Below are 24,464 nucleotides of genomic sequence, written 5' to 3' on the forward strand. Positions count from 1 at the left end.
CTGTGTCGTGGTGTTTTTGATTTGCTCGCAAATGCTCTCCTAGGTCTGGCGCTTTCACGAGCTTTCTGTACAAAGATCATTAATAAAGACTTGATCCATATTCTATAATCAAATATCCCTTGCACAGAAGGTGCTCCGAGTGATGATGGTCAGTACCAAGCAAACAGGTGCAACAAACAAAGTTTGCCTTCCCTTATTTGCTTGGTGCTTACCTCACAAAATACAATTGCACAAAAGTGTAGTAGCATACCACTTCACTATGTGTAGAGATCTGCGTCAATAAAGAGCTGGTAGAACAAGAGTCCAAAAAAGCACTAGAGAGTAAGAGGAGGATGCGCAAAAAGGGTTGGGAGTACAAAATAGATGGTTTGCTCACTGCTAGTGTCGACATGGCAAAGTTAAAATGCTGGGTAGTAGAGGATGCGAAAAGAGGCAGAAGAGTGATAAAGCCTTTCATGTTTGCTCACTGCATGAGCGCTCATCTGGGGCGAGGGTATAGTTAAAATGTTTGGCGGGGGTACTACCTCTAAACTTAGGATGCTCACCTCGATGAGGGTAACAACCTCAGTAATGGAATGATTACACCCGAGATTGTGGTTGGTAGATCGTACTCCATGGGAATCTGAGCCCATTTATTACTCCCAAACTTATTGTCCTTGTGACCACAACCCACATACCTTTTTCGAGTGGCCGTTTAGAGTCAGATGTCGATCGCCATTGTAGTCACCATCTCCATCTCCAAGTAGAACAAACAGACCGCCCTTGCCTTCATCTTTTCTGTGCTCTTCCCCTTGGCCACCTCTCCCGATCGTGTGTTGAGCGACCTCCACTAGTTTGAGTCCTCTGGTGTCGCGTTGCCATCACCCTTGCCTTTGTCTTTTTGTCGTCTTCCCCCTGGCCACCTTTTGGTTCTTGCTCTTAGTGACCTGTGACATCACCATCCACCTCGGAGCCATTGTATATTGCAGAGACATGTTCTCTCTCTCTCTCTCTCTCTCTCTCTCTCTCTCTCTCTCTCTTTTGCTCTCTCTCTCTCTCTCTCTCTCTCTCTCTCTCCCCTCCTCCCCCCCGGGTTGCTCTTCTCTGCCTGTGTGTTGTTAACTGTGTGCGCACTGGAGCCACTCCGTTACGGGGTTACGGCACAAGGGGAACAACACTCCAAGGGCTGAGAGTGGTCGTTAGGGTAAGATTAGAAGTCTTGCAACCTCAAGATTGGCATAGTTACAAATCGTACGTATTAGTTGAGATTCTCCATGCAACATTGTGAGGTTCAAGGCATGGTTGGAATAATGACTCCTTATCTGACCGTGCTTGACTTGTTTTTCAATGCTATGTTTGGGCATAGTGAGTGAGTAGGCCTACATATCTTTTAGTGATAACATTAAATGCTCTGTTCCAATCCATCTGTTCCGAATGGACGTGGGTACAACGTGAATTCAACTTGGGTCAGAACCAAGTAAATAAGGCCCTTCGAAGATTCTTGGGGCCCCTATTTGCCTGGTTTTGACTCTAGTCACATCACCTATTATGACATTAGCACACGGGACATAATCAAGCAAATAGAGACCTTGAGGGATACTCCAGGCCCAATATTCACTTGGACACCAAATACACACCAATATTTAATAGTAGTTTTGGCTTGCTTTTTCTTTTAGACATAGGGATCATAGTCCTGGAGACAGATGATGTGGACGAGGATACATGTGAAGAAAAACTATTCACGTTCTTATACAACGCCTGTGCTCATCACCGTGCACCAGAACTATCAAGAATTTTTAATGCAGAGTTTTCTATATAGAGGATCATTGATTGCTCATTTGAGTACCTACAAACCCATTTGCAACAGTATGAGGTAGTCATTTGTGACAATTCCATGACAATTGATGCATGATATATGTGCACCCAACTGACCTTGACCCTGACAAGAGTGCGGCAAGAAGACTGAATCGTTGTCTAGAAAAGTGTCCCTCCAATGCATTGCTTGTACAAGACAGGTGTATGAAGCACTTTAAAAAGTGTCACAGTGTGGAATTCAACCACGGTTTGTCTCTTACTTGTACTTGCAGATGGATGGTGAGTCAGAGACTTCCCAGTCATCAACTTTGGGTAGTTTCCCGTTGGCACCAAAGGAAGAGGTAGAGGATGTGGAGGTGCAGTTTGACCCAGAAGAAGAGTGGGTAGAGGTATTAAAGGAAACATTTGATACGGGCTTAACTCTTGCTTCTCTTGCGAATGTAGCATTAGGATGCAAGCAAGAAAGCCCAAATAAAGGAAGTGACTTTGCCTCTGAATTACGCTCCCAGCTTTGCTATGGCGGGTGACACCCACTACATTCTGCTCACAGATATCATGCATGAGCTGAATATACGGGAGGACTACTACCTAGCTGCAATTGAAAATTTTTGTGAGGCAGACATGGGATTTGTGGATGATGATGGAGTGGACCAACATTTTCTTGCTGACACAGTTGTCCACGACTCACAGTTCACTTCAGGGTGGCAACTGATCAAAGATACATTTAATGAAGCGAACTTTGGAGAGGCCAATTTTCCAATAGATGAGCAGTTCCAATCGACAACAAAATAACTCGGCTTGGAAAACATGGGTAGGCCCGTGGCACCCATAGCCCAGTCTATTCACTTGTGGGGAAGGTTGATGCTGAAAATGGACGAGAATCAGATGGTAATTTTTAAAGGCATGCAAATGGTATTGGAAATGATCAATCTTTTTGTTGACAAGTGCTATTGTATGACGATAGTTTCCTTAGAAGAGCGGGAGGCTCACGACAAGGGCTTGTCACCGGAGTACAAGGCAATGATGCGGAGTTGTCTCACTACATCGAGCGTTTCAACCACAAAAAGGTTTGTAGAAACAATTCAAGTACTTGGCAATTGTACTCATCTCACTTACGGACCATAAATGTTTTAATATTGTTTTCTAGATCATAATATACCACAAGGAATTCTCCGAGGACAATGCAAAGTTCCCATTGTTTGCAATGAAAGTTATTACAAGATTGTGTGTTGGGCACCCCCTCCCACTAAACACAGAAAGACTAATTCTGATTGAAAAAAAGTTTGCTCTACGCATATTTGGCATTGCGTATGGGTGCCAAGCACTTAGAGCCCCCTACTTCATGTCCTATGTAGCTCAGGCTCTTGCTGCAGGGGTTGAAGACCTCAAGATCTTAGATCCATACAACAAGTGGCTGTTTATGAGGGAAAGAAGACGCCTGATGCCCGTGGGGATGCTGCCATCAACAGAGGAACGAGCTCGTCTATGGAGCTTGCACATCGAAGAGGTACAAAGTGAGGAAGAAGGAGGTGCATCGAAGAGGATAAAAACAACAAGCTCAGGTCCATCTTTTCCTGCTCCTGACTCGTGACTGTAGCCACCTCGCATGGCGCTCCCCCTCATTTGAATTTCCTCAAGCCATTTGTTTCTTCTCTTTGCAGATGTGTTGTAAAGACCGTGTAATTTTTGAACTCTTAAGAAGCTCCTTCTGCCTTGCTCTATGAATAAGTCGTCTATACATCCATTGGTGTAACTCTAATAGACTATTGGCCTTATCTTTTCCTCCCCCATGTCTAGTGTGCTTAATGTAACCTGTTCTTGCCATGTAGTGGGTTTCTTCCATGCCTTGTGTGGACCATATTGATAGTGAGCCATATGTCTTGGCAAAATATGGACCATGGTTGAACAGTATGAGCTGCATTGAAATAAAACAAAATGGTGAGTAGAGTACAATTTTTAATTTTGTTTGTATATGTGGCATGCTAACCCACCATGTAATGTGTGATATGTTGCCACCCCACCATGTAAGGTAAGCCTTCTTCCAATCCAGCAAGGCTCCTTGAAATGATGTGAGCTTACTTTGTTCCCAAGAATGCTGCTCAACATAGTGGAAAATTTTATCTAGTGATTTCCACCCGTTTGCGTTGTGATTTTGGATTGCACCTCCAGCATTGTCTTTAACCACTTTGTGTAACTGTTTCCATTTGTTGAATAGGTTTCTCCTCTCCTCTCTATCTGAATCTTTGAGGCTAAACCCAAGAAACCTTTTGGCCTTCACGCCGCCTATCAATGCTTTCCTAGGTACCTTGTAATGACTTTGAGACATCTTAAGGTCCTCTTCAATTTTGACATTGCCTCCATGCAAACCAATGTCTGAGAGCACTCCCTCTAATGCTTTGATCACTCATTTTGACTCACTCGCTGTCTTTAATGTCCATGCAAAACATATGTACAAATGAACCACCTTTCAATTATCCGACCGAGTGCATGAAGTGTATAGATGTGAAATCTACTCAGAGGAATATCAAGCATTGGCCTAAACGTTTTATCTTGAAGATGTTTGTTGGGAGCTTTATTCCATTGCACACTCTTAAGAGATTGTGCATCAGCCATGCAATATAAGCATGGATTTGCCACAGCTGCACCGTGTGTTATGTTCTACATACACTTAAGAGTCTTTAAGTCACTTGCCATGTGCCATTCCACTGTATAGTCACCAAATCCTTCCACTAAAAGTACGACCCCCATTTCTTTGTTCACTGATGATAGAAGGAATTTGGGTTTGACTAAAAACCCAATCGAGGATTTCAAAATCTTCCTTATCGACCTGCAATGAAAAATGAAAATAGAAAATCAACAACCAAATAATCAGTATTTTTGTTATTATAGAGTGAACTAAGTATACCTGAAATGATCCTAGAGTTAGAATGTTGTTTTCGGATTGCACACTGAAGTATTGTGGATTCTCTTTCGTTATTGATGGATCCAGAGCTCTGTTCATGAGGGTAATGGTGACTCTCTCCAGCTTCTTGTTCTTCAGGACCTCGCACTTGTCAAGCTTCAAAACAAACTTGAGAACCCCAACGCACTCCTCTCGACTGATGTCAAAGAAGTGAACTGCATACCTTTGCAATGATTCAAGATCAATGAAGAGGTTGTTGTGCTCATTAAACTGTACCTCTCTGCCGTCATTGCCTAAGAATATTGCTTCAATATGGAATGGTGACCCAAGTTTCTCAAACACCTCATCGTTTACGTGCCGGCAAGAAACCTTTACATGTGATGGCTTTGGCAACAATGATCCTCTCTGTAGTTTATTTTCAGACTTTTTAGCTAAGGCTTTGAAGAGTGCCATGTATCCCATCTGCGAGATGCCACTCTCATCAAGTATTGATTTCACGTCCATTGGTTCCAGCTGATTCTTGTTCATGAAGGAGGCAAGAAGCCTGCCTTTCAACTTATGAAATTTTTTCTCAGTTATCATCTCTTCAACCACTTCTTTTGGAATTAGACGGCTGTAATGCACTCCTGCATTGAAGCCTACACAGTTTGAGTTTGGATACAGCAAAGACCTGCAAAAAAAGCACCATGTGTTATGATCATGTATAGGAAAGTGTATCCATTTCTTAGTGAAGTAGATTGAAGATACAAAAGTAGGAACAAACTTCGAGTTATGTTAAAGTTCGTATTCATTTTTTCAGGCCACCACTACCAATCTTCATGTTCTCTATGTTGCACAGATCTCGTTTTCTTTTTTGACTACCAAGCATAATGTCTTTCTCTTGCAAACTTGTGATATTCTTCTCAAGGATTTGGATTGTCTCTTTGTTTGATGAAATCTTCCGAGAGCATGCTTCATTGAGTTTCTTCAGCTGCATTTTCTCCATCGCCAGAAGGTTGGCCATATTCTCATGTTTAGAGTTGATAGAGTTCCTGTGGCTTATGTTTCTCGAGGGAACGCTTGTAAGTTGGCATTTCAAATCATTAGTCATATGGTTAGTTGGATTCTTGACAAGAGAACAAAGGATAAGAATAATAAAGACGGCGGCTACCTACCAAAGAATGTCATTTTGGCTTTTTGTTGGCGCAAAAAAGTCTCACATAAAATGCACAATTAACATTTTCATTTTCTCTCTCTAAGCCGACGTGGAACTTCTTACAGGGCCCAAAAGTGAGTCCAATTTTCTCCTAATGCATGTTTGAAGGAGTGCTCGGGGGTAACCCCTTTCTCTAAGTCTTTGGAAGAAATGGGCACAAATGGTAAGGAAGCCCTCCAAAGAACTCTCTCTAATGATGTATCTTTTCAGCTCTGCAAGGATGAACGCGACCTTTTGGTGTGTTGGGTGTCAAGATTGCCACGGAATGTAATTGTAGGAGTTGGAATTTTTTGAAAGCAGTGAGAATCAAGAATCCCTAAATGAGAAACGGAGGGTCCTTTGAAGAAATGAATATCAAGGATGAAAGCTTCTATTATAGAAATGACCGGGAAAATTTTAATATGGTTTTGGAGTGGCAAATCATACAACTTGAGGATTTTTTTAAAGTCGAGAAGGGAGCCCTGCCAAATGCCAAAGGCATCATCAATGAATCTTTTGTAATAGAGGATAGATGGATGGGAGGGAAGGTTGATAATATCCTCTAAGTGACAAAGAAAGAGGCAAGCATATACGACAACAAAATTGGAATTCATGGCAGTCCCTTTGATTTGGTGCCAAAAATTCCCTTGGAAGAAGATGTAGTGGTGGTTTAGGACAATAGAAGCCAAAGAAAGGATGAGATTTGTTTTGGGTGAGGAGAAATGTTGTTGGATAGAGAGAGAGAAAGGGCAAGAAAACCGTGTTGAATGGGAATGCTAGGGTATAATAATTCCACATCAAACGTGAATAGGACATGGGAAGGAAGGGCAAGAGACGAGATATCCTTGATGAGTGAAAAAGAGTCCTTAAGGTATTACTTCTTTGTGAGAAGAATGGGGAGAAGCTGGATGTGGAGCCAAATAGAAGCTTGCTCCAAGACATATCCTCTATACGAGCAAATGGGACGTCCTACAAGGGAAGGTTTGTGGATTTTAGGAAGCAGAAAAAAAGGGCAAGGTTTGGGTTCAGAAGCAGGAGGTCTAATGATGAAATCTCGCTCTTTAGAGGAAAGAAGAGTGCAATTAATAAGAATGGAGGAGAGAAGAGAGGAGACAAAGGAGAGGGGAGCTGAAGCCACGGGGGTGTAGGTAGAGGAATCTAAGAGATGCTTAAAGACTTCCTTTATATACCAAGTCTTGGATAAGATGACAGGTCCTAAATTTTTGTCGGCTGGTTTGATGATAATGGAAGGATTATTGTTTAAGGAAAGGAGGGGGGTGAGAAGTGAGAAGAGAAAGAGGTTTTCCATAAGGTGTAAATTTGTGAAGAGACAGAGATGAAAATATTTTTGAGATTAAGAGAGGGAGTGGGTTGGTACCAAAAGGTATTGGAGAGGGAAAATGGAGTTGAGGGTGGGGAAACCTCTTTAAAAAAGATCTTGATTTGGTAGTTTCTTTCCAAGTTAGAGAAAGAGTGCAAAAGAGAGGAGAGAGAAGAAGGGGAGGGAGGAGGAACATATATACAGCCTAAACCAACAAGCTTCTTTTCATCATGAGAGAGAGTACGATTAGAGAGGTTGTGGCAAGCTAAGTAAGTGACTTTGTTTTCTAAGTCATAAATCGTTAGATTTTTGAGAATAATCACCTTAAAAAGAGAAGGGTTAGTAAGAGGGAGTGAATATTTGTATCTTCTTTTAGCAACACCATAAGGGGAAGGAGAAGGAGATGAGCGGGGTGTAGTGGGGAAGTAGGTTGGTGAAAAGGGAAGGAGGGGTCCAAAGAAGGTTTTGAGAAGAGCAAATGGACCCCTGAAGTAAGCTGCTCAACAACTACTTCCTCCTCCATTGTAGGTTTTTTAGGAAGGCTGGATGGAGGATGTGGAGAATTAGGGACAAGAGGCAAAAGGGTGGGAGAAGGGTGGCTGGAACTCATAGGGATATTAAGGGGCTAATTGGGAGTTTTGAGAAAATAAAAAATGGTTATGGGTAGAAGGCCTACAGAGGAGGGGTTTTTTTAAGCAAGGTGGTGGAGGGGGAGGGGGAGAGAGAGGAGGAAGTGTTATTAGGTTTTTTGAATGGTTGGCGGGGGTATTTTCCAAAGGGGGCTTTATGTTTAGCAAGGGAAGACGAGGGTTGTGAGGGAGTGGACTTCATGTTGAAAGAGCTCACTAACAATGTCTTCTTTAGGTAAAGCTATTGCTTTGGCAAAGAGGGTCTCTTGGGTTCTTTTTCTTGCGTTGTGAGCGGCTGATTCAATAGAACTAGCCAAATGTGCTTGTAGGATGGAGGTTTGAATAAAAGAGTCTAACTCTAGAAGTGAAGCATGTTTCCACTCCACTAGTTGATTAGCACAAGTTTCGGGTTGAACTCTAGGGAAGGATATGGGTGAGAGTTTTTTAACAAGATCCTCCAAGCGTTCTTCTAGTACCTCATGGAAGAACTCAAAAAACTTTTGGAGATTTTCTACCAAGAGGGTTTGGGCTTGTATATAAACGTCAAAACAATCAAGTTCGTATTGTATGTTAAGGCTAGCCAACTTGGCATTGAGAAGATCTTGGGCACTAGAATCGTCCAAAGCAAGGCGTGGTGCACTACAAGAGGCTATTCATATTAGCGACGCTCACACAGCGACGCTCAAAAAAAAAATTCCCGGCGTCGCTATGAGTGTCGCAAATTTCTTTGTAAATTTGCGACGCTCATAGCGACGCCGGCTGGGCTAAAAAAATAACCGAGCGCGCCCAAAAACTCAGATCTCAGATCTGAGTTTTTTGGCGCCCTCAAGCAAGGAGCAGGTAACGCTCTCCCTCACTCTCTCTCTCTCTCTCTCTCTCTCTCTCTCCTCCGCACACACACACACACACACACGAGGAGAGGAAGGAGAGCCAGGTATGCTCCTTCCCTCTCCTCATTCTCATGTTCCCTTCCCCTCTTTCTCTCTCCCTCTCTCTCTCTCTCTCACACACACACACATACACACACACACACACACATAGTGTTTTTGAGAGAGAGAGAGAGAGAGAGAGAGAGAGAGAGAGAGAAAGAGAGAGTACAAACAAAAACAAAAACGCACACACACATACATAAACAAAGAATGAACACACACATTGAGAGAGAAAAAGAGAGAGAGAGCATGCATAAACAAAAAACGCACGCATTGAGAGAGGAAAAGAGAGAGAGAACATGCATAAACAAAAAACGCACACATTGAGAGAGGAAAAGAGAGAGAAAACATGCATACGATCCAAAAAAACGCACACACATTGAGAGAGAAACTTATTTAACGTCGTAGGAAACTAATTAAAATTAAAAGACCTAAAGATCTAGCCGACGAGGAGTTGAACTCAAGACCTATTATTCAAGAGGGAAATGGCATAATCAATCTATCATACTTGGCATGGGTGATAGAAAGGTTATACCATTTATCTCTTTTTATTGGCACACACATCCACACACGCGCACACACACAAGAAGAAGAGAGTTATAACGTCGTAGGAAACTATCTTAAAAGACGTTAAAGATTAGGTTATATGTAGACTTACATTAAATTACATTTAGGTTTATTTTTAACTAGATTTACGTTTATTTACGCTAGATTTAGATTTACGTTATATTAGATTAGATTTAGGTCTCCATAGACTGCGATGCCTGCATGAAGCGGGTGAAGAAAACCCTCAATGGAATATAGGGTATTGCTGCCTTCACTCATGGTGGGCTCCGTCGATCCAAAAGTACTGGTGAAATGTCTTCAGAAGATAGGGAAGAAGGTGGATCTTCAGGGCGGCAAGAGTCACTACATCCCCGGCACAATGACCATCTAGACAACCTCTAGTCATTCAACAGCAACTTCAAAGTTAGTAACAAGAGCAAGAACGGTCCAAAGGGCCAATTGCTGTCGTCAGATGTGGATGGAGATGAGGCAGCGTCACTGCCGGAAGTTAACTCTCACATCTTTAGTGATGAGAATGCCAACTCTTGCCGAGTTATGTGAAAAATTATGTGTTAAATCAGTTTTAAGGTTCTTATAATCCCTGTTAGTTTAGTTCTTTGTTTTTAATATAACATAATTTACGTTAGATTTAGATTTATGTTATATTAGATTAGACTTAGGTTTATTTAGGTTTACCCACACACACACACACACACACACACACACACACACACACACACACACACACACACACACACACACAAGAAGAAGAGAGTTTTAACGTCGTAGGAAACTATCCCAAAAGACGTTAAAGATTAGGTTAGATGTAGACTTACGTTAAATTAGATTTAGGTTTATTTTTAGTTAGATTTACGTTTATTTAGATTTACGCTTATTTACGTTAGATCGAGTCCACGCAAGAATTACTTACGGTTTAGGGTTTAGAGTTAGACGAACAGTGAAAAGATCTACTGTGAAAAGATGTTAAGATGCTGTGAAGTGCTACAGCTAGAGAAGAGGCAAAGGGGTTTTGTCCACTACATGCAGTATCATGTAGACGTGGGTGTGTAGATTTCTTGTACCCACAAATATAGGTATTGACCAATAAAGACGAGATTATACCCGGTGGTTCTGATCTCCGTGCACCTCTAGACCGAGGTGTGCGGGGATTGGACATGACTAGAGAATGAGAGGTAAAGAGAGAGAGAGAGAGAGAGAGAGAGAGAGAGAGAGAGAGAGAGAGAGAGAGAGAGAGAGAGAGAGAGATAAGATGAAGAATGCCAATAGAATATTAAATTTGTTGTCCAGGTTATAAGTTTTTTATCCTCATTATGAGTAGCGACGAGGATGTGGGACCGTCCAACCGAAACACCTATCTCTCAACGAGGGTCTTATGTCCTTGTAATCAATGCAAGCATGCTGTGCGACGGACAAGACGTGTTTCTTTGCAGCACGTTCGCTTAAGGGATATGTGCGTCAAAAGGCACGTCCGGAGGGTAGCATGGCAGAAGGTTGGTTGGTATCAGAGTCCCTAGTGTACATTGGAGAGTGGCTAGACGGATTTGATAAATCCCGGGACACGCTATGGCGAACCATAGATGATGAGCGCATATCTGGGATTGTCATGTGCAATCTCGGTGTTCAGAAGAAGATGACGGAAGATCTAGAGGCTAAAATCAACCGATTTTGCATGCTTCACAATCCAGTGATGCAAAAGTGGATTTCACAATATGAGGATGCAAAGCAAGAGCGACAAAGGGCACGAATCGAGTGGAGACGGGGAAGACGACCACCGATGCACTATCCAGCGGTTCTGGAGAGCCTACCAACCTTCATGAGCTTAAGATGGTTGCACAACCAATTGAAAAGCGCACAACAATGCGGTGACGAAGTGACTGAAGAAGAGTGGGAGTACTCTCGGGGTTGCGCGACCAAGGTAAGTTTGCAATGTACGACTAGCAAGTGACTTTATTTATAAACGTTTGAACGGCCACTCATAATCTTTGTTCGTTGTAGTATAAGTCATACACAACAGCATGGTGTAAAGGTCGACATTTTAGGGTGGAACGAATCGACAAAAAGCGTTTTACTCAAGATTGTGGAATCATGGCAAAATTTGAACAGTCTAGTCGACGACGTTCCTCTGATGCAGATCCTGTGGTGGCGGAACTCACTTACTTTGGCACGCTGCAAGAGATTTTGAGGATCGATTACAGAGGATTTTTTGTCGACTTGTTCGACGTGCAATGGTTCAAGATAATCATGGAGGGTCGCAACGCTACTGTGCGTAGAGGAGAGTCTGGTTTTCTTGAGGTGGATTCTACTAAGAAATGGACTGACCTAAGAGACACTTTCGTACTACCCGAGCATTGTGAACAAGTAAGTATGTAAATAGTTAACATCCCCCTTTTACAAGTTATGTGCTTGAAAGCTGTCATGTAAGTTATGTGGCTCTGGCAGGTAATATTTCATCCTACAAAGTCTACATCAAACTGGTGGTACGTCATAGAGGTAGCCCCTCGTAGTGCAAGGACGTATGAAGGCTACCATGTGCCAATCACAACGACATCAATGGAGGAGATCAGAGAAGATGCTCAATCAGAAGCCGCTGCGGTGGTGCCAGACGAGCATCAAGATGCTACTACTCTATATGGGGTGCATGCAGAGGAGCTACAAAATGAAACAGAGGATATGTGTTTAAACGGAGAGCTCTATATAGATATAGGAAGTTATGCTGAGTTATGCGAGGATGAGAGAGAGATCTCTTAAAGCCACAAATATTGTATTTGAACAATTTTGCTCCGTGTTGTAAAAGCTCTGGCTCTCTAAGTACCTTCCATGGTGTATAACGCTCTTTTCTACTTGTGCTCACATCTTTTGATTGAAAATTTTGAGTTTTCGACTTGCCTCTTCTATCACTCAATTCATTGCGTCATTGTATTTATATGCATCATTACGTCATTGTATTTAATGGTCTTTGCGTCATTGTCTACTCTATTCATTCAATATTAAGTTTAAATATTCGTGTGTTTAATGCAGGTATGGATGATGAGGAGTTTCTTTCTTCTTTGTCACTGCAGCAGAGACAGTGGTACATGGAGCGTCATCGCTCTGGCGCATCATCGTGCGTTCCTACTCCATCTGCATCTCCCTCTCTTTCGGAGCATTCGGCGCGCTCCGAAGCTTCGGCGTTGACGAGACGAGCTTCACACTCGTCTAGACACCGGCGCTCTAGTGGTGGCGGTGGCGGTTGTTGTGGGGATTCCGCCACCGATGCCTCCACACCACCTTGTGTTCGACGAGGCTCTTTACCCTCCCCTTCTTTGCCCGCCCCCACACCAGCCACAACATCGCCATCTACGCAAGGTTTTGCACGGCTGACTGTTCCTAGAAGCTACACACCTCTACCTACTCCGCCAGGAGCCACCCCACTCGTCACTCCTCGGTTCGGGGCCCAGACGCCGGTGGAGACACCTGACGTCCGTTCCCCCATCGACACGCCGCTAGAGACCCCTGCCAGGACACCCAGGTTCACGCGTCACCGGCCAGAGGGCTTGTCTTACTCCATCGACTTCAGCGGCGGCATCATCATGGATGATGACTGCAAGAAGGTGATCTCGTGCATGCGTGGTCTTTGCTCTCAGCTGTTTAGACACTACATACTAAACAAATGGAGTGAAGTACCAAGTGATTTAAAAAACAGAGTCATCAGCATACTTCATGATGAGTTTCCCGTTCCAACACGGGATCAACGCTTCAATGAAGACCTGATGAAGATTCGAATGCGCGAATACTGCAAACACAAGCGTTTCGAAGTGCAAAAAGCAATCAAGAATGGGTGGAACAGGCCAGATTGGCTGGCCAAAGAAGATTGGAAGAATGCGAAGAAAGCAGCGCGCGAGAATCCCGACAAGTGGAAGCAACAAAAGGATGCAGCCAGAGCGCGAGTAGAGGCAGGGAGCTCGCACCACTTGGGGAGCGGTGGATGGGCATCATTTGAGGCCGATTTTGTAAGTGTTTTCACATTGCTCTTTATGTTCGATAGTTTAGGGTTTATGAGTTTTTTAATTCTAACATAATGAAATCTTTGTATGTTTTGACAGTGGTTGATGACAGGACGTGATCCCACACCGTACGAGCGCGAGTACGCATGCAGAAAGGGCTTAAACGCCCTGATGGACATTCTCAGTTCTCGCGGCGGCATGGTTAGTATTAGGGTTTACTCTTTTTTATTTTTTGTATTGTTTTATAAATGTCGTTATATGTTTATACTTACTGAAAGCTGTCTTATTGTCTTTTTTTGCAGAATCCGACAGATACGCCGCTTGGACGCGATGATACGTCTGACTAGACGACGTCAGTTTAGCCGTAGCTAGATAGCATTAGTTTAGGGTTTCTTATAGCTTATGTATCATGAGACGGATTTTATACGTCTTTTTGAACCATGTATATTATTACATTTGTCACCGGAGTTCCTTTTGCCAATCAATTCTTTATGCCTATGATGTTGTACAATTGTCATTATTACATTTGCCAATCAATTCATTTTGCCTATGATGTGTACAATTGTCAATTTTGCAAACAATGCGTCTTGTGGGTGACTATTTTGGGTCTATTATCTACCCTTGCACTTTTTTTAAAAAGTGAATCAAGTACAATATGGTTGATGGGTGGCAGGGCATTCAATGCCCTGCCACCAAAAAAAAATTCTCTCGGGCGTCGCTATAAGCATCGCTATTTATGGCTCTGTAGCGTTGCTATGAGCGTCGCTATGAGCGTCGCTATAGTCTTCTGTGTAAACGTCGCTATAACGGTCGCTATGAGCGTTGCTATGAGCGTCGCTATATAGTGACGCTTATAGCGACGCATATAGCGACGCTCGTAGCGATGGTTTTAGCGACGCCGGGGGTTATAAAAACCCAGTGTATTTTCGTCGCTAACAGCGTGACAAGAGCACACAACCTCTTGTAGTGGTGGTTTCATGCAAAGGCTATTGGGAGCTTTATTATTAGCACAGAGGTTTTGGAGATGCAATTTGGCTTTAGAAAGTTTGAGATTAATAGCCTTGAATTCTTGTAAGGAGCCCGACACAATTTTGTCAAATTCTTGAGGCTTGGTGAAGGTAGGAAGTGTGGGAAGGGAGGAAGTGGAGGGGAAAGGATTAAGGGAAGAGGCGTTGGAGCGAAAAGGGGAGGGGGTGGTGGCGATCGAGGAGGAGAAAGTGCCAAAAGAGAAAGGAGTATTTTTCCTCTCACAAAAAACCCTCTTATTATCCAGTTGAAGTTTGTAAATAAATCCCTTTCTTTGCTATAGAATGTCAACTCGAATGTTCACCAACCCAAAAAAATTGTGAGTAGGACCACCTAGAAAAAAAAAGTGAAGTCCCTTTTTTTATTTTGAACTATAACTTACTCCCTCTATATGCTTTCTTCGGGTTAGCCATTGGAATGATATATGACTTACTAGTTTTTTCAATGAGGGAAAATTATTTTCTTTTGAGATTTATCTCCACCTTGAAGCTTACAACCTTTCATTTGGGTGGCAAACATACTATGTTGAAAGAAATCTTTTGTGTTTAACAATTATCGTGCTTTCATATGAACTTAAAAAATTTATAGGGACAAGATCTACTATGCGCTATGTAACTCAAAGTTAAATTGTAAAGGCCCATGCTATGATTGTGTGGTGAAGAAGCCATGGAAAAGTGATTCAATATGCAGAGTCTAAATCCTCATGGTGGTGATGATTTGCAATCCCACTAGCTATTGACATTGAGTACTCTTTTTGAAGTTGAAATTCTATAGGAATAGACAACAATATCATAGTAAAGCTTTGCATTTTGGGTGTAACTGTGGACCATTGGATAAATCTTGCTGATTAGTGAAAAACTGCAAGCTCATGCTTACAAACTTATTTTTTTACTATCTTTTGTAAGCTCTTGTGAGACATTTGTTTACCTCCCAATTTAAAGCAAGCCTCTTTAAAGAGGAGCATTGGATATTGGGCCACACACAATCTTTCCCATCCTCTTTCACTTTGTTTTTCTGCAATTTCTTGCTTGCAATGCATCAAGTGTTATTTCGACAATTATTTATAATGCTTCTAGAATATATTGTGATGTAAATAGCTCATTGTTACGGTTGTTTCTAGAAAAGGTCATATTTTTTTGTGATAACAAATGTTTTAAAATTTTAGTGTCATTTTCTTGTTTTCTCTCTCGTACAAAAGCCTCTGATTATTATATTCCTCTCAATAGCTTTATGTAGGCCATAGTGAATTTTCAACTTGTTTTAAGTATTCCTAAAAAGTGAATACACGCTCTAGTAGAGAATAGCATTTAAAAGGACATGTATTCTTTCTATTCACAAAGACTTTTAAGGCTCTTACTTCTCTCACAATGAAAATTGAACCACCTTCATCCTTGTGGTACTAAGGCCTTTATAGGGAAAAAAACAAGGTGAAGAGTCACGTTGGCATTTTAAAAACAATTTGATAAAAGAGATCCATGTCAGATTGGTAATCTTTCAAAATTAAGGTATCAAAAAAAATTGTCAGTGAGGCTAAAAATGTTTACCCTTAGCATTAAAAGAAAGACTTGCAAAGTTGCAAGCACAAACAAGTAAAGTCAAACCTAAAAATGTTTACCCTTAGCATTAAAAAAAAGACTTGCAAAGTTGCAAGCAAAAACAAGTGAAGTCAAACCGTGTAAGGATGTGAAATGAAAGTTGAAAAAGAAAGATTCATTTAATATTTTAAAATAAAAGTAACATTTAAGGTAAGTTTTCATCATGGCACTAAAAACAATGAAAGTATGTTTAACCCAACACAACTCTAAGGCTTCTTTTAAAAAGCCAAAAAATAGTTGCATTCACTTTGGTCCGTTAGTGCACTATGGATGAAGGTCGTTCAAATTTCATTGCTTGACAACTGTCCCAAGGAGCCTTGAAAGTCTTGTGAATAGAAAGACATCATATTATTTTAAATGCTATTTTTCAAAGTTGCATTCACCTTGTTAAAAAAGTGTATTCATAAAAGTTTGATCCCATGATATGAGGTATTGATAGAAGGTCCTCTCATCTAAAAACTTCATAAAAGTTCATTTCATAATCTTGTTTTATTATTGGCTTTCTAAAAGAAAGCTTAGTGTTGTGTTGGGTTAGGCAAACTTTCATTGTTTCCAGTGCCATGATAAAGACTTTCCTTAAATGTTAGTTCCATTTCAAAATATTAAATAAATCTTTTTTTTCAGCTTTCATTTCACATTCTTACACGGCTTGACTTCACTTGTTTTTGCTTGCAACTTTGCAAACCTGTTTTCTTAAGTTAAAGGTATACAGTTTAGTGTCACTAACATTTTCTTCGATATCTTAATTTTGAAAGAGTATAAATCTCACATTTCCTTCGATATCTTAATTTTGAAAGAGTATAAATCTCACATAGATCTCTTTCATCAAATTGTTTTTAGAATGCCAACGTGACCCTTCACCTTGTTTTTCCCCCTAAGTTCTTTTTCTTTTCTTGGCTTTGACGTCGAAGCGGAAACAAGATCAGAGATGGCACCTTTTGAATAATGATAGAGCATGTGATGTGATGATGAGTGGTGGACACCAAAGTCGATAGGAGTGGAATAATATTGGGCTAGTAGGGGTCACGATTTTCATAAAAGAAAGTAAGAGGAGAATCGAGGAGATACTATTCGAAAATAAAAGGTTAAAGAAGTGGCGCTACTAACTCATTCATGCATCATTGTGGGAGTGTCTGTTTGCATGAAAGACTCATGCTACTCGCTCTCTCTCTCTCTCTCACACACACACACACACACACACACACACACACACACACACACACACACACATGTACACACACACACACACACACACACACACACACATGTACACACACACACACACACACACACACACATCCCGCAAACTGGAGCGTTGATGTGAAGCAAGGCATATGTGTCGTAGTACAAAGGTGGGGCTTTTGTAGCCGCAAACCAACAACGCCTTTGCTGGCAATAGAGGATTGGAAGATGTGGAGAGAGACACAGAGAGTGCGGCTCTGAATATGGGGGCCATCGGTTGATAACAAGGTGTAGTAGGTGGTTTTGCAAGCAGGGAGCTCCCACCAAAGGGCCATGGGAAGGCACCGATGATGCAACCGTTCAACACTCCTGAGCCCCAACCAAGGAAGATCTCTCTCTCTCTCTCTCTCTCTCACACACACACACACACACACACACACACACACACACACACACACACACACACACTTTTTATTTTAAAATATTAAATGAATCTTTCTATTTAACCTTTCATTTTACATCCTTACACGTCTTAACTTCACTTGCATTCTATTCTTTTAAAGTGCTAAAGTGAAGCTTCACCTTGCATAATTCTAGTAAATTCTATACATACTAGGTAAAATGGCGCCGCCTTGGCCTCAAACCCCTCGCTCTTGAAAATTTTTATAAAAGTAGATGAAAAAAAGTACTCTCTCTCTCTCTCTCTCTCTCTCTCTCCCCTTGCCATAGGTTTACCAACTACCATGGGTTAGAGTTTGAGAAAACACAGCATTCATTGGGAGGGTTCTTTCGAGCTCTGGAATGGTGATACGTGCTCTGAATCTTTTATGGATAGCAACTTGGACGTAGCAGAGAAAACTTGGATCATATGAAGCCTCAAAAAATCCCACCAACAAGAATTGTGGATAATTTTGTAATCTATATCCAATCAAAAGTCTATTAGTATAAACAAAATAGAGACAAAATAGAACCTGGTTACTTTACGACATCAACATTGTTACCTTACTACATCCAAAACCTTGAGCAGATGAATAACCTCCATGGCGCTGATAGGGCCCCTCCATAGTATTGGATCTAGAACATAATTGGTGATTGTGAGTTTCAAATTCTTGTGTGTGTGTGTGTGTATGTGTGTGTGTGTGTGTGTGTGAGAGAGAGAGAGAGAGAGAGAGAGAGAGAGAGAGAGAGTAGCATCTTTTACCTTGGATGTGCCGAGGTCGCCTTCCTAGCGTATAGGTCACGGAGGCGTTAGGATCCATCTTCATTCATTAAAAAAAAGTAAATGAAGATCAATGATTGGTGTTATGTATTTTGGAGAGAGAGAGAGAGAGAGAGAGAGAGAGAGAGAGACCAAAAATACATAGCACAATTATGGAGATCCCCTATCATATCACTATATAAGGTCTCAAAATGTAATATTCCAAAGAAGACACCTCTCTGATATTTATGAGCAAATTGGTAGACTAAAAATGTACGTTTACAAAGCTTATAAATGAGATGGGTGCTTATATATTATATCTACATAGCTACTGCATAATCCAAATCTTGCAAGGCTGAATGGGTCTTTACACTTGCATTTCATTTCATAATGAGGTAAATTGCAACACTTCCTTGTAGACAATGTTAGAAGTGTATGTCCTTTGGTCTTCCCCTTTCCTCACGCTTGTGTCGTGACCATCATCAACCACAACCTTGATGGTAGAAGACGATCTCACGCGAGACATTGCCACATACAATTGACCATGGTGGAAACAGGTGTTGGGAGATACAATCCAAGCACTCCCAATGTTTGGCCTTGCACCTTGTTGATCGTCATCCCAAAAGCACATCTCAGGGGAGATTGTCGACGTTTCAACTCAAAAGGGAGGCCTTCTCTAGCTCCCATGAGAAAATCAATCCTTGGGATGAACACTGCATTTCCTGCATGTGACCTTGTAATGATTTCTACTTCAATCACTTTGCTGTGGAATTGCTTACAAATCAAGTGTGTTACAAAGACCACTTCTTGGATCCAAATTGCGGAGCAACATAACTGGAGCATTTTGTTACAAATGCAAAACATGCGGTGGAAAACCTCCTCCAAGATTTAAACTATTTAAGAACTCGGTTGTGAATAAAATGCTATCACAATTTGATTCACACACTAAGTCTGCACTGACATATTCCTTATAAGTACCATGAGATTTCTGCAATACCAAATTGTTTATTGCATCCACATCCTTGTTGCGAGGTGCCAAGATTACCCTGTACTTGAAAAAGGTTGCATGGCAAGAGAGTGTTTCAAGGTCTCCATATATGCAATCAATAAGACCTTGCAAACTATTTTGTGATGGCATCATGCAGGGTGGCAAAGCTACATTATCATCTCTCTCCCCATCACAAACATTTCCATTCCCAATATCAAGTGTCCATTGCAAAAATTCTCTTTCTCTAACATTATTGCAACAATTGACCACTCACATGTTCTCTGTTAGACGCAGAATTTCTGTACAACACCAAATGTATGAGCGGCACAAAGATGCATTAACAATGTATGCCCTTCCTCCTCTACGTACAACATGCAAGATTTGTCTAAAATCACCACCAAGGAGGAAAACCTTTCCGCCAAACAACATGTTATTATGCATCACATCTCTTAGTGTCTTGTCAAGAGCCTCAAAAGCATGTCTATGAGTCATGGGAGCTTCATCCCATATGATCAATGAAGCCATTCGCAACAGCTCAACAAGCTGGCTATTTACTTTAATATTGCATGTCGAGTCAGAAATTATATCAATAGGGATCTTGAATCTAGAGTGTGCGGTCCTTCCATTGTCAAGAAGTTGTGCTGCAATACCAGATGATGCACATGCCAAAGCAACTTTGCTCTCTCCGCGTATGCGAGAGAGCAAGGCATTATAAAGATAGTTCTTTCCTGTTCCACCTGGCCCATCCAAGAAGAACACAGTCCCACTATTCATGCCAATGGCTTCTAAAACTCGATTGTAAGCTTCCCTTTGTCTAGCATTCAAAGATGATTCAATTCAAGCAGACAGGCCTCTTTGTTCCTCCACATTATACATTGTTTCTTCAGCAAGCACTCCATGATCACTCATTACTTGCAATGTGTGATCCACCTGGGGTATTCCAGAGTAATTTGAGAGCCTCTTTCCATATTGTTGAAGCATTGTCTCTAAGTTTGACAATGTAATGGAATTAGCCTATTCAACTTGAGAATAGCGGAAATTAATGAGAATACTTTAGAGAAATAACTTTGTGAGCATAGCGGGTAGACATAATTGAAGATAGCAACATAATCATAGCAATTAGTTAACTTGGCATGAACAATAATTTTGCAAGAGAGAGAATTTAGAGAACATGACAACAGTTGAGGACCGGATTTATGTGGAGCCGGTCCCCCCTCCAATAGGCATTTGTATTATGGTTTCTCCCATTAAGAGAGACTTGTTACAATACATTCTTTGTGTTCCTTGTGACCTAGGTGATGCAATGAAGATGGAAAGCTTCATGCATCACAATCATAGCATAACATGAACTTGAAGAAAGCTTTAATTGTCCCAACCCTCAGTCCCAAGACCTCAAACACCTTCGAAGGTGGAGAGAGCTAGCAGGGAATGAGGGTAGGAAAGAGGAAGAAGAAACATTTCATAGGAGAAAGAACTAGTTCCTCACTTATCATACTCTTGTTGCTAGCATACATAATAGCATAGTAATGAAGAAGAAGGAGATGACAAGCTCAAGCATTGAAGCATGGCTCTTGGTTGGATTTGCACTCCATAGCCAAGAGTGTTGGTGTAGGCTCTCAACCTCTACTTGCTTGGAGAGGGAGCTCTTGCACTTTGCATAGCACACAATGAGAGTGATTGTGAGTGTGTGTGGGTGAGTATACCCCTCAAGCAAACCCCCAGCTAGCTTGGGTCGACCCCCCCTTGTAGCTCATGCTTGAAGCTCATTGGACCCTCCCAGGCCTAGCCAATCATGAGCAGGAGGCATTACAAGCAGTAGGGGTAGCCTTGAGACAAGTGTCCCTCTTTCTTTTTTGAGAGAGAGGGCTAGATAAATGCTAAAACAATTAGATAATTCATGTAATTTATCATTGGACCCCTTTGAAGCTTAGCCAATAGGCTTCAAGCAACACATGAAGGTAACATGGGTAGGGGTCTGACATGTGTCCTTGCTGCCTCTTCAAGTTGGGGCTTCCTTGTGTGTGTGAGTGGGTATTCTCTCTCTAGCCCCTAGGAAAAGGGCTCGCCCCCCCTCTTGTAGGAATGCTTTTGAATTTAGGTGATCAAGCACCTTACTCACCAAGCATGACAAAGCACTTGAACTAGGGGGTGTTCCCACAAGCATCTCAGGCAAGCTTCTCAAGGCACCTCAAGTACCTTAATCATGCAGCAAGTCAAGCACCTCAAGCATGGAGCCAGTCAAGCACCTCAAGCATCTTAATCAAGCACCTCAAGCATGACAAACACCTCAAGCAGGACAAGCACCTCAAGCAGGACAAGCACCTCGAGCTTGGGCCGGGTTTCCACCTCAAGCTCAGCCCTAGCTTACCTAAGGTCAAAGGACTTTTACACACATTTATTGGAGGTCTTCAATGAAGCTAACCCTAAGGTCTTATGCTCCATTGGTTAGCCTTGCTCTTTGATAGACCATCTCCCTTTTGGGCCCCTTTACCATTGGCCCCGTGTTGAGATAGATCTATAAGCACATATCTATATCTTAACACTTGTTCCCGTTTATTCTCCCACATTAAGTGATCAATTTAATATGAGAAAATCATTTGGGTTGGTTAGATATTAGATTTTATGACATTACCTCTCTCTTGAAATCATAGTCGTCCTCGACTATGAGGTAGAAGAGATAAAGTCTTAGTCATTAGTCAATCGTACTTAGCGGGTAAAGGATCCCATTTTACCCTACGACATCTTTCCAAGATGGATGACTAATCCATTTGGTGCTTGGGAGACATAGCTGCCGCAAGCATGTCTGCTCTTTAGTCCATTTCATTCTCCCAAAGTAGAGTGACAAATTCTACTTGGTGTTTGAGAGACGTCGTCATCACAAACATGATTCTAAGCATGCATACTAGTTAAATTTGTGCACAATTAAAAAGAGGACTAGTCATATAAGAAAAAAACATGAGTCATTTAAAAGAAATTTGTACATTTGCTTACTCTAATGTAGCATTGTAAGCATTGACAAGGTTCATACTATCCTTAAGTTGTACTCCTTGCATCCATTTAGCATCTTCAAAAAGATAATTTTTGAACTTAATAAGATACCGTCGGATTATCTTACCATGTCGTAGTACCTTGTCTTCATGCCGAAGGACAGCTTCGGGTTGTAGCACCTCTTCTTGGTCTTCGACTTCGGGAGGGTCTTCAATAATTGGTTCAATTGGTGGCTCTCCTTTGTAGGGCTTAAGTAAGCTTACATGAAAGGCATTGTGTATAAGCCAATCGTTGGGCAACTTGAGTTGATAAGCCGTCTCATTGATAGGCTTCAAGATTTGGAAAGGACCATAGTATCTTTTTGCTAGTTTAGCATAATACTTTTGATGGCCTGTAGGATTTTTGCCCGTCGTTTGCCTTAATCGAGCCTTAGGAAACTTGAGTAAGACCCAATCATTTTCTTTGGACATTAAGGCTCTTCTGTGCTTATCAGCAGTAGCTTTTTGCCTTTGTTGAGAGATGGCTATAGCCTCCCTAATCTTTTGAAAAGATTCTTGTAGGTCACGGCTATACTCATTGGCGGCGAAGATCTTCCCATGTACTTTCAGTAGCAAGGGACTTTTAGGTCTTCCCTCTATGATCTCGAAAGGTGCTTTCCCCGTAGAAGTATGTACAATATTATTGTAGGCATACTCTACTAGCGGTAAATACTTTTCCCATTGTGAGCGTTGATCTACTTCGGTAACATAAGTTTTGAGTAGATCGAGTATCGTAAGATTGGCTATCTCACTTTGGCCATCCGTTTGTGGGTGATAGGCCGAAGAGAAATTCAATCTTGTTCCTAGATTTTCAAAGAGACCTTTCCAGAAATTACTGGTCATTCTAGGATCTCTATCTGACACGATGGATGTGGGTAATCCATGGTGCTTGAAAATCTGAGATATGAAGAGAGTTGCCATTTGGTGTGCCTTAATAGTCTTTTTGACAGGAATGAAATGTGCTTGCTTGCTAAACCTGTCGACTATTGTCCATATTCCTCTATTCCCATGGATAGACTTGGGTAATCCAAAGATGAAATCCATGGATATACTCTCCCATGGTGAATTTGGAATAGGCAATGGCTGGAGTAATCCAGGTTGCTTCCCTCTATCATACTTGGTCTTTTGGCATACTACACATTTTGAAACATACTCTTGTATGTCCACTTTCATGGTAGGCCAATAGAAATACGTCTTTACTCCTCGGAGAGTAGGTTGAATACCTCTATGCCCTGCATATGGAGGAGCATGGGATTCATACATAACCTTCTCACGAAGGGAATGGGTAACACATAGCCTATTGCCGTGGAGAAGATAACCATCCTGCAAGGTGAATGGTTCCTCTTTCTTCCCCAAAGCAAGGGCTGACATTATGTCTCTAAAGTCAGGGTCAGTAGCATACTCATCTATCATAGAGGATAGATCATTGTGAGTAGCTATAGACACCGCATTAACTTTTGGTCGTCGTGAAAGTGCATCGGCAACTTGATTGTGCTTACCAGCTATGTGAGCAATATGGAAATTAAATTGCGAAAGAAAATTTGTCCACCTCATTTGTTTGTCGGAAAGCTTGGTTTGCGTCATGAAATACTTGAGACTTTGGTGGTCGGTTCGTAGGATAAATGGAGTCCCCAATAGGTAGTTCTTCCATGTATCTAGGGCATGTAGAACAACTAAAAGCTCTTTCTCATAAATGCCCAAGACTCATTCATCACCATTGAGCCTTCGGCTCTCATATGCTATGGCATGCCCTTCTTGAAGCAAAACCGCTCCAAGGCAATCACCACAAGCATCACATTGGACCTCAAATGGCTTTGAGAGATCCAGAAGCACGAGGACTGGTTGGGAAGTAAGCTTCTCTTTGAGTTTTTCAAAAGCATTTTGCTCCTTAGCAGTCCATACAAACTTAACGTTCTTCTTAGTTAAGTCGTGTAGTGGTCCTGCTACTTGAGAGAATTTTGCTATGAAGCGTCTATAGTATGCACACATACCAATAAAGCTTCTTAGCTCATGTAGATTTCGTGGGTTAGGCCATGCTTTTATTACCTCTAACTTTGATGGATCCATTTGGATACCATCTTTAGAGATAATATGACCTAAGTATTGAATCTCTTGAAGGAAGAATTCGCTTTTCTTTTGGTTGAGATAAA

At 41.6% G+C, this 24,464-nt stretch overlaps 1 protein-coding gene across 1 annotated transcript; it reads right to left on the reverse strand.

Moving 5' to 3' along the window:
• Positions 1 to 19,558: 19,558 nt before the first annotated feature.
• On the reverse strand, positions 19,559 to 20,269 carry LOC147455007 (uncharacterized). Its single transcript, XM_086517100.1, has 2 exons — positions 20,163 to 20,269; positions 19,559 to 20,102 (listed from the first exon to the last, which is right to left on the reverse strand). The coding sequence occupies exons 1-2, from the start codon at positions 20,267 to 20,269 to the stop codon at positions 19,559 to 19,561; spliced, it is 651 nt and encodes a 216-aa protein (XP_086373226.1).
• Positions 20,270 to 24,464: the final 4,195 nt, after the last annotated feature.

Source organism: Adiantum capillus-veneris, chromosome 7, assembly GCF_014529385.1.
Source record: "Adiantum capillus-veneris isolate H3 chromosome 7, ASM1452938v2, whole genome shotgun sequence".
Taxonomy (NCBI): domain Eukaryota; kingdom Viridiplantae; phylum Streptophyta; class Polypodiopsida; order Polypodiales; family Pteridaceae; genus Adiantum; species Adiantum capillus-veneris.

What these genes read in the sequence shown, in the direction of transcription:
- LOC147455007 (XM_086517100.1), bottom strand. Translation starts at nt 20,269, where the DNA reads ATGCTTCAACAATATGGAAAGAGGCTCTCAAATTACTCTGGAATACCC. An exon ending in GTGCTTGCTGAAGAAACAAT is followed by an intron (nt 20,103 to 20,162) that starts GTATAATGTGGA and finishes TTTGAATGCTAG; the next exon opens with ACAAAGGGAAGCTTACAATC.